Raw genomic sequence first — 10545 nt, 5'->3', positions numbered from 1 at the left:
AGAGACTCTCCCTGTCAGAAAAGAAGAGGGAAGGGAGCACTGCACTTTGCCCTAGACCGCTAAGCAGGGCCTGCCTCAGTGAAATCTAGTGCTGTGCAGACTCTTAGAGCACCAGATTCTAGTCCCTGTACCTGTGGACTGAGCCTCTTGCTCACCACAGCACCAGAGGCCCAGACTCGAAGCCTGCCTGGAAGTTCTTGGGGCCTGACTCACCACTAGCCCAACTTGAGTAGCCCTCGACTTTAGACCAATCCCACCAAAGGACAGATCTTGGCCCCAGGCACCAGAATGATCCAGACCCTAGTCATCAGGCTGGTACCCACAAACTCAGACTTTAAGGAAATCTTTGGGATATAAGCTCCAAGCTGGCAACCATGAACTGAACTCCCAAGTACGCCCTACTGCCAGGCAAGATTCTATAGCCCCAGATCTAAGCCTGTCCCACAGGACAAGGATTCAGGCCCCATCCATCACCAGGCTGGCTGCTGTGACCCTATTCATTAGGCCATCACCATTTAATCAGAATCCAGGACAAAGCCTGCAGACACAGACTCCAGAATGGTACCCATAGACTGAACTTCCAAGCCCTCCCTCATGCCAAACAGGATCCTATGATCCCAGGTTCCGGGCCCATTTCTGTTCCAGGATAGCCCCCCTGACCTCAGGCACAGACTGGTTCTGTGGATACAGGCTCCTTGTCCAATTAGCAGCATGCTAGTCACTGTGACCTCACACTCAAGGCCAGCCCCTTTAGTCACACCAAAAGCAAATTAAGGGCCAGTCTTTTCCTAGTAGTTTCCATTGCTGGACCAGCTCCCACAATATCAGTCCCCTGGACCATTCTTGTTGGCCCAAGTTTCATCTTTTCCCAGATGGATCTAGCTTCTAGATCAGCATCCACATACCCGACATGCAGGCTAGCCGTAGTGGGCTCAGGCTTCAGGCCAATCTTCAAAGTTGCAGGTTATAGGCCAGCAACAGGCTGACCCTAGGCTACGTGTACCCAGTCTCCATGCCTACATCAGCATAAGGCCAGTTTCAAGCTCCAGGATGGTCTGTGTGGTCCAGGATTCTTCAATATTTAGGATCCATGCCTTCTCCAGAAGACCTAGCATCAAAGTTCAACCCAGCAGACCCCAATGCTAGGATATTTCACATGAACTGAAATTCTAGGGTCACCCCTATAGACCCAGGCTCCAAACCAGTTACCATAGACCCACAGTCTCATCTGGAAATGTGGTTCCCAGAGAAAGCCCTAGGAATTGAAGGTACAGGTTCATTAAAATGGTGGAAGAACAAGGCCTAGTCTAGTTCCTAGAATCCCCTGTGGATTAGACTGGCCCCTGTGGACACAGGCTGAAGTCCATCCACCCTGCACATAATCAAGAGATCCATCTCAGTGGGTCCTGGATTCAAGAAAAAAATTCATGGACCTAGATGTGGGGCCTGCCAATTCCTGCTTACAATTCCCATCTGTTATTACAGTCTCTGTACTTTATCTATGAGAGCCTTGGCATGGACTGAATGTCATGAATTCACAACTCACATGTTGAATCCTAACCCCAGCTGAGATGCCATTAGGAGATGGAGACTTAAGGAGGTAATTCAATTGTGAAGGCAGAGTCCTCATGCGTGGAATTAGTGCCCTGACAACAAGAGACAAGGGGGCCTTTATTCCCTCCCTCTCTGCTCTTGTCATAGAGGACATGGGAAGAGGATGGACATCTGAAAACCAGCAAGAGACCCTTCCAGACCCTGCTGGTGTCCCTCAATGAATGCTACTGCATCCTGGGTCTGGGTCCTGAGTAAGTTGGAGTGGGTGGATCTGAGCTGCTGGGCTTGCCCTTCCCGGTAGTCCACTGGCCAGAAATGGTGGTCCTGCACCATAGGATTGGCTCTGGTGAGTATCTGCCCCCTCCCCCCAGAAAGGGGTGGACCAGGCCTGCTGTGTACCTGGGCACCTCAGAGGCTGTTGTGGGTGGTTCTGGGAGTAGAGACAATTTTTAGATCTCTAAATTTGAACATACTAAAATCTTTCTAGGGAATGTAGTTAAAGTCATTTAATGCAAATTACTCATGATTTGTACCAGCATTCAAATTAATGTTTATTAATACTTAATACTTCTCAATATTTAAAAACTGGCACACAGAAATTATAATATTGTGCATTTAATAATGGCATCTGTGCCATTTGTGTTGCACACTAGGAAACATTTTGGGTTGAGGGCACCAATATGTTAATAGAAGAAATACCAAAATTTTGTAAAAAATTTCCAATAATACATTTTAAAAACTGAGAATGGAAAGTTGGGTTTTCTGTTGTTAGAATAACTTAGAAATATGTTTTCTTTTTAGGGCAGTTTTAGGTTTACATGAAAATCACACAGAAAGTACAGAGAATACCTTAATAATGGCATTCTGCCCCTTATAGTTGTGCAAGGCCCTGTTGTAGCCCCTTGCATTGGTGTTAAACATTTGTTATAATTTTGAACCAGTATTAATAAATTATTACTGAAATTCACAGATTATGTTATTGTTTATTCTTTGTATTGTAGAATTTTATGATAAATTTGTTGTCATGTACTATTATACATGCATCGTACAGAATAGTTTCAATGTCCTGAAAATGTTCTGTGCTCCATTTATTCTTGGTTTTTCTTTTTTTCCTGAATCCCTGAATACAACTTATTGTTTTGTTACTGTCTTCAGTTCTCCCTTTTCAAGGAGGAAAATTTATAATTCATACACTATAGTAAATATTTGTTACAAAGCTCAAATTCTCTTTTTGGTATTTCAAACTTTGTTAAAGTCATTCATATTTTTTAAAGTCTTCAACATCAACAGGTTATATATATATTTTTACTTTGCAGTACTGAGGATTGAATTATGGGTGCTCTATCACTGAGCTATATTCATAGTACTTTTTAAAATTCTGAGACAGGGTCTTGCTAAATTGAGGAACTGGACTTGAACTTGTGATCCTCCTCTCTCAGCCCCCTGTCACTGGAATTACAGGGGTGCACCAATATATCTGACTCAACTGCTTGTATTCTTGCCTTCTAATCCATATAAATGTATCATTTTTCATTTGTGTCATCTATGCCACAATCATAATAAGGCTCTATTATGAACAATTTTCAATAACTGTAATTTTTTAAGGAACCTAAGGTCACTCCTTCAAATTAGAAGCAACAAATTAGGACCATAAAGTATATTTTAGGAAAAGAATGACTTTATTAGAAAAAGAAAATAAAACCACAAAGTCTGTGTAAGATCAAAGGACTCCTTTGGAAGGGTGAAATTTCTGCCCATATTCTGCCTGTTCTGGAAGGTTCTTTGTAAACATAAGGTAAGAGTCCAACGTATATTCCTTCAAGTATTGGTTTGGGGATCACCTAGATTATCCATAATGTTCACAATAACAGGACACTTTACAATCATTGCATATGGTACATTCTGCTGAGTTAGGAGGAACAAATAAGTTGAGGTACATAATCAGATATAAGAAGTTGAAATGTCTAACAAATAAGGCTATGAGAGAGAACCTGCCAGTCTGTGTATTTGAGAATGTGAAACAATATTGATAAGCAGAGAACACCAATTTGAAAAAAAGGCCAGACAAACACTAGATAAATTTCACAAAAGATCATAGGCAAATAAGAGAATGACACAGAAGGGAAAAATATTTAAGGCAGTAACCCTTATATATCTGTTGGCACCTCAGCTAGTCTCATTTTCTACATATAGTCAATTCAAACTAACCAGTATACATGTATGCATGTCATTTCCTAAAGGAACTCTCATTCCCCTAGGGAATATTCTATAAAATCTGCTATTTGAAGTTAAAAATTTCTATTTACTTCTTCTAGTTTAATCCAAACTAAGAAGAATTCAAAACCTCCATTCATCTCATGTCATCTGAGACCAATTTCTTGCTCCACAACTTCCTCATGGCATTTTTCACTTCTGCATTCCTCAGTGTGTAAATCAGAGGGTTGAGCAAAGGTGTTCCGATGGTGTAAAACACAGCTATCATCTTATCCATGGGGAAGGTGGTTGCAGGCCGTGTGTATATAAATATGCATGGTCCAAAGAACAAGATGACCACAGTGATGTGGGAGATGCAGGTGGAGAGGGCCTTTCTCCTCCCTTCTGCACTGTGGTTTCTCAGCGAATGCAAGATGATAACATAGGAGAACATGAGCACAACAAAACTCACTGTACAAATGGCCCCACTGTTGGACACCAGGAGGAGGTTGGTCACATATATGTCTGTGCAGGCGAGCTTCAACAAGGGTTCCAAGTCACAGAAGTAGTGGTCAATCTCATTGGGACCACAGAAAGGCAAACGCAAGGCAAGAAAAATCTGAACTAAAGAATGCACACAGGACCCCACCCAGGCCACAGCCACCAACACACTGCAGACCCGGCGGCTCATGATGGTCATGTAGTGCAGGGGCTTACAGATGGCTACATAGCGGTCAATGGCCATGAGGATGAGGATGAAGATCTCCAGGCAGCCAAAGAAATGTAATGAAAAGACTTGGATTATGCACTCACTGAAAGAAATAGTGGCCTTCTTCCAAAGGGCATCCACAATTGTTCTAGGGGCTATGGAAGTAGAGAAGCAGGTGTCAGATAAGGATAAATAGAAAAGGAAGAAGTACATTGGACTGCCAAGTGCCCGACTGGTCTTGATGGTGGTGATAATCAGCAAGTTACCCAGCAACGTCCCCAAATAGAAAAGCAAAAATGTAACAAATACTATTTTCTTCCTAAATGGATCTTGTGTCAACCCAAGTAAGATGAACTCAGTCACATTATTGTTCAGCTGCATGATTCCATGAATGAGAGGAAGGGGTGAGTGTGAGATGATTTATCTGCAAAAAAGAATGGATTTAATTTATGGTGTATTCTGTTAAGTTATGAAATATTTGAAAAAAATAGTTCATGGTGCTCTGTGTGATTATGGAATATTTAAAACAAATATAATATTACTATCTGTGTACCTTCCTGCTATGATATTTTAATTATTCATATCACAACTTGATTCCCCAATTTTTAGTGACCATTTAGTCGGGATATCATTTTAAAATAAGGATATCGAATGTGATTCTTTCCTACACAATTCTTCAAAAACAACTCTCCTTAACTTTGGCATGATTTTGATTGATTTTGCAACTTAGATCTACGAATTGTACATACGAATTGTTTCTTACTTCTTTTTTTCATATTAAAAATTCTTGACAGTATATTTGCATGGTGAATACTTTGCATTAAAGACATATTTGATTGCCTTTGGAGCTTCATGATAAAACCATAAAATCACATACTACCCTCAAACTCATACAGTTATTTATACGTGTAATAGATTACATATTTATGAAACTTCATTATAAAAATAAATGATTTATAGCTACATAAATAATTCTAATTCTCTGCATATTTACCAACATACATGCCAGCTTGAAAAGAGGAGTAAGAACCATTTGCTCTTTTCTATGATTCTGTTTAACCTTCAAGTATCTTTATGACATTCAGTATTTGACATTTAAAAAGGCACTTAAATGAATGGTCTTTTATGGTTTGTTATAGGTCAAAAAATCCCAACTTTATTTTTATTGTTCCCTTTTCTGAAAAGCAATCTTAGAGCCTTCACAGTCCCAAAAGACATTAATTTAAAGAAGGAGTTATCCTACTTGATAGTTAAACATTTTCATGGTTTATGTTTTTAACTTAATTTAGACCTGAATTCGTTGTGTATCCTGGTTACTACCAGTCGGTTGGTTAGGACCAGATCAGGATCATAGTGTCTCAAACCTCACATTAAAAGGTGAGAAATTACAGGGGATGTGGTTTTAAAAGACACAGAGTAATCAGTAACCAATTTCATTCAATTTATTTCCATTCCTTTCATACTCAATGTTTAGTCACTTTTCAAATGTCACTTTAAAAATAAAGTTTTCACTAGTATGTGTATAAGGGAGTGTTTATATATATATATATACACACACACATATAACTATTACATATATTTATTCATGTATATATGTAATTATACTATAGAATTATACATATAATTATATATACATGTATATAACATCATTCCCATATCCTACCAATTTTCAGGAAAAGCTCTTTTTTTATACTTATGTATATATTTTAAGATAAATTATGCATCATAAATACATATGACTTATTTAACGTTTTAATGATTTTTAGTCCTTTTCAAATATGTAACCAATAGAATCAGAATGACATAAAGTTCCCAGCAACTTCTGTAGCCACAAAGCCCATTTCAATCATTTTATGTTCTAGATAAACCATTGTACATTCATCATGTATTTCTTGATATCTTTGAAAACGCTTTTCTATACCCCCAAGTACATTTCAAGGATTTTTTTCAAACACAGTTTATTTTGTAATATGCAATACCCTGGAATCAAGATATTAGGGAACATAGTGCTCGCATCACCAAATATTTACTGGAGTATGTTATCTCATGTTAGGTTCAGCTGCCTTGTAGACATACTGAAGGTTAATATGTACATCCTATGGGATCTCTATCATGAGGAAGTGAAGAATCCAGAAGTTAAAGCAGAGTAGAGTATTCAAGCTGATCTTGCTCTTTCCTTTCCAGAAGAGCCTTTTAATTTCCATCTGGTTAAACTTCAGGACTTATCTTTTGAGGAAGATCTCTAAGGCAGATTTTGATGATAGTCTTATGATTAAGAAAATTATCATTCTTGTTCCCTACAAGCTTTCTTTACAGCTTGTAAATAACATCATATATTACTCTTTAGCACACAAGCTTCCTTCCTAGAATAAGAGCATTGGAAAAATATGTGTTCTCAGGATAATATTCTCCAAGTTCCAAACCAACACCTGTACAATGTAGGTATCCTCTAAATGTTTTTGAATCACTTCTGAAATGCAATAGCATTTATCACTGTTGTAGTACCATGATTACCAAGCACATTAACATCATTAATTTACTGGGGCTTTCTATCTATCCTGTATGTAGAGACATAAACATGCTCCTAATTTATAAATCCAGGAACAAAATAAAACAACACCTAAGATTGATTTTAAATAATTTTGCAAATTCACTCCACAACCTGAATTGGAAAAATTTTAACTTTAAAAAACACCATGTTGTGATGCATGATATTGGGGATGTAAAACTCATAAAATGATCTTTTTAAAGTGTTTTTGTTGTTTTTATGTTTGTTTCTCATGAATCCTTTCACCTTAAGGATAAAGGAAAAGGATTTACATGTCCTCTTGATAGTAATTCATATTTTCATGTGTGTATGTGTGTTTATATACACATAATGGTTTGGAGACAAAATGTCACTAGAACTAGGCACATCCTGTAATGCCTGGAACAGTGAATGGTGCACACCTTTTATCCCAGCTACTTGGGAGGCAGAAACAGGTCAGTTGCAAATTATGAGGCTATCTTGGGCAATTTAGGGAAAGATTTCATTAAAAAAATTAAGTGTAGCTCAGATGTAGAATACTTCTGCCTTCAATCCCTACTACCAAAAAAAAATAAAAATAAGCATCAAAAATACATCACCTATGAATTAATGTACTCACCTTGAATCTTCAGACAAAACCAGCCAAATTTAGAATGGAAAAATTTCTCAAAATGATGTTAATGAACAGATAACCTGTTGGCATGGTGAGTACCAGAAGTGCTGGAAGCAAGGTAAAAAGCGTTATGTGGACAACAGAGGAGCGTGGAATACAGCGCCAGGGGTCTCCTATGATCCTATGCTACATAGGGAGATTGCTGCGAGGAGCTCTTCTGCTCCTTCAGGAATCTCTCTAGGACTACACAACCCTCCCAGATTCAGTCTAATACATCAGGAAAATATCTGCATTGACTTTATTTCTATTCAGAATTGCCCATTCTTTGTGGGAAAACTGATGTGCTCCCATGATGTTTTATTGCCCATAACCCAAATTTGGGAGTAATATAATCTACTCTCCTGGAGCTTCATGAATCCTGCTCATTGACCAAGACATGCCCTGGAGAACAGCCTGGTGTATGGTCCAGAGCTCATCATGGAATTCAGTACCAATGCCCATGCATTGTGTATCTAGCTGCCCCAAATATCATGAAATCAATGTACAGTTAGTTATTCCTCTTTTAAATGTTATGAGAGAGAGCAGGAGTATTGTGGAGAAGCAAGAGTAGATTGGACAACACATTGAAGAAGTCTGAACAAGAACAAATATTGAAGAAAATGGAAAGCTCTTTATCCAAAGTATTTTCAGGAACTCCCTCCTGTGCCTTATCTATCTATCTATCTATCTATCTATCTATCTATCTATCTATCTATCTATCTTTCACCTTCATTACACAGTGTTTAGCCTATGAAGCATTATAATGTTTATTATGAACAATAATGATTCTACTTATAAGTCTCAGAAATGTGTCAACTACAAATTATGTTCTTATGATACCATTTAGGAAACATGCAAGGAACACAAACCGAATACTGTGATAAACAACATGCATTCCAGACTCTCACTTGGAGATGGAGAAGCTGGCATTCTTTTGTAGCTTGTCAAAGTCATTATTTGCAATGTCCTTTTCTCTCAGTTCTGAGCAGTTCATAATCTCTGCTAATTTTTTTGTACCAACCACCTACTGAGGATGTATTCTGCCAAGCAATCTAATTAAAAAACATGAATAGACTTTTTTTTTTTAATTCTCCCACTTGAAGAAATTGTGGTACATCTTAAATACTGAAGTCCTCCCTCTCCCCCCACATAAACATGGCTTTCACATGCCTGGGAGCTCATAAATTTTCAGTTGAGCACAAAGGATAATTTTTTCTCCCAATACTTGTTTTTATTCATCTATACTCTATATTAACATTAATATAAAAGAAGCCATTTGAATTGTTCTTTAAAAACAAAAATCTTCCTTTCTCAGAGTATATGTCAGTAGTATGATCCGGAGACCTATAGAATTAAATTTGAAAGTTATACTGGATTACTCTATAATGATGCCTCTCTGTCCACAAAGACAGAAATAATATATTGCTTACCTGTTAGAGGACTCTCTGAATTAATGTCAGGTGTGCTCATCCTGTTTTGAAAGTACCCTTTTTATAGAAAACTAGAAATTAAGGTCCTCTCTATATTCCAGGGAGGTTATTTTAAGACATAATGATGTAAGGCATTAGTATCTAAGAGAGTATTATCCCTAAGGCTTCTCTTACTTTGCTGCTCATCAGCATGTTAATTGTGATGCACTTAAGTTTTGGTTTCCTACTTTGACTATAAGAATAGCAAGCTGATCCTTCTCACAATAATTAATGAAATACAAACAAGGGTTTTGACATGTTAAGTACTCCAGGTTGAGCAAAGGTCCAGGGTAAAAGAGAAAAAACACCCATAGATAAGGAAGCAGAAAGTAGAGAGGGGGAAAAAAAGAAAACCAAAGTGATACTAGTGAAAATAGAAGTGAATAATCAGGACACAACTCTACTCCTACCCAATGCCCTATGTTGCCTCATCTTGCTGTAGAAGACAAGTTCTCTAGGTCTTGTAATTAATTTGCAAGTACAATCTAGGGCAATCAGTGCAGCATTCTGAAATCACAGGTTCCATGCTGTGGGCTTCGGATGCCCCCCACTACAAAACAACAGATTTATAGAATATATTCTGAGGATTAATAATTACATTAAACATGGATTGCAAAATAATTTTCAAATTAATTTCCACTTGGTTTGCTAATTCATGTGAGTAAAACGACACTCCTTAACAAAGACATTTGTGTTGAAATAATTTTATTTCCCAAATATTTCTGTATTTGTCTCTTTGCATTAGTTGTAGTTTCAAGTCACATACAAATTCCATGAGGTATAAATCAACAATAGTTCATGAGAGAAAAGTGAAGCTCATAGAAGTTAAGTAGCTTGCTCAGCTTACATATTTAGTAAATTCATTAACAAGATCTGCACTAATGATAGTCTTATTTCATGGTTTTTAATATTTCCATATATTTTTCTACACCAGTTAAATAAACCTAGAAAGCTATAAAAACACATTTCTATTGGCTGAGTTATGTTGCCTCAGGTTGTGGAGCTTAAAATCCATAGTGAGTTAATGAGGTCATGTTGAAATTCAGGTATCCATGGGGTATGCAAATGGAAAAGTTTCAGTTGACAGATGAAGACAGAGGAAGGTTTTTTTAAAAAGTCTGAATTTCTAGACAAGGCTATAGAGCTTGTTTTGGTAATAATTAATTTAAAATAGCAATTTAAATTATGATATTGGGTGAGTTCATCTGAGAAACAATTTGAGATATTAGAAAAGCCAATCACCTTTAAAATGTAGGATGACACCAATCTCTAGCCAAAGAGGGATATTGAAGTGACTACCCACCCTTCAACACGACTAATTGAAAGAGAAATTATTAATTCTAATTGTCCCTGCATTTTAGGAAATTAATTTGTTGAAAACCATCTTTGACAGGAGACATGGTTGAAAAATCCTCTGTTGGGTTATAGGAGTGTATATTCT

The 10545-nt window shown here is 37.4% G+C and overlaps 1 protein-coding gene across 1 annotated transcript; it reads right to left on the bottom strand.

The window, feature by feature from the left end:
- Positions 1 to 3904: 3904 nt before the first annotated feature.
- Positions 3905 to 4837, bottom strand: LOC139707102 (olfactory receptor 4C16-like). The gene has a single exon (XM_071617094.1). It carries the CDS (start codon positions 4835 to 4837, stop codon positions 3905 to 3907), a length of 933 nt encoding a protein of 310 aa, XP_071473195.1.
- Positions 4838 to 10545: the final 5708 nt, after the last annotated feature.

This window comes from Marmota flaviventris, chromosome 9 (assembly GCF_047511675.1).
Source record: "Marmota flaviventris isolate mMarFla1 chromosome 9, mMarFla1.hap1, whole genome shotgun sequence".
In the NCBI taxonomy this organism is placed as follows: domain Eukaryota; kingdom Metazoa; phylum Chordata; class Mammalia; order Rodentia; family Sciuridae; genus Marmota; species Marmota flaviventris.
This window is presented reverse-complemented; position numbering and strand designations above follow the sequence as displayed.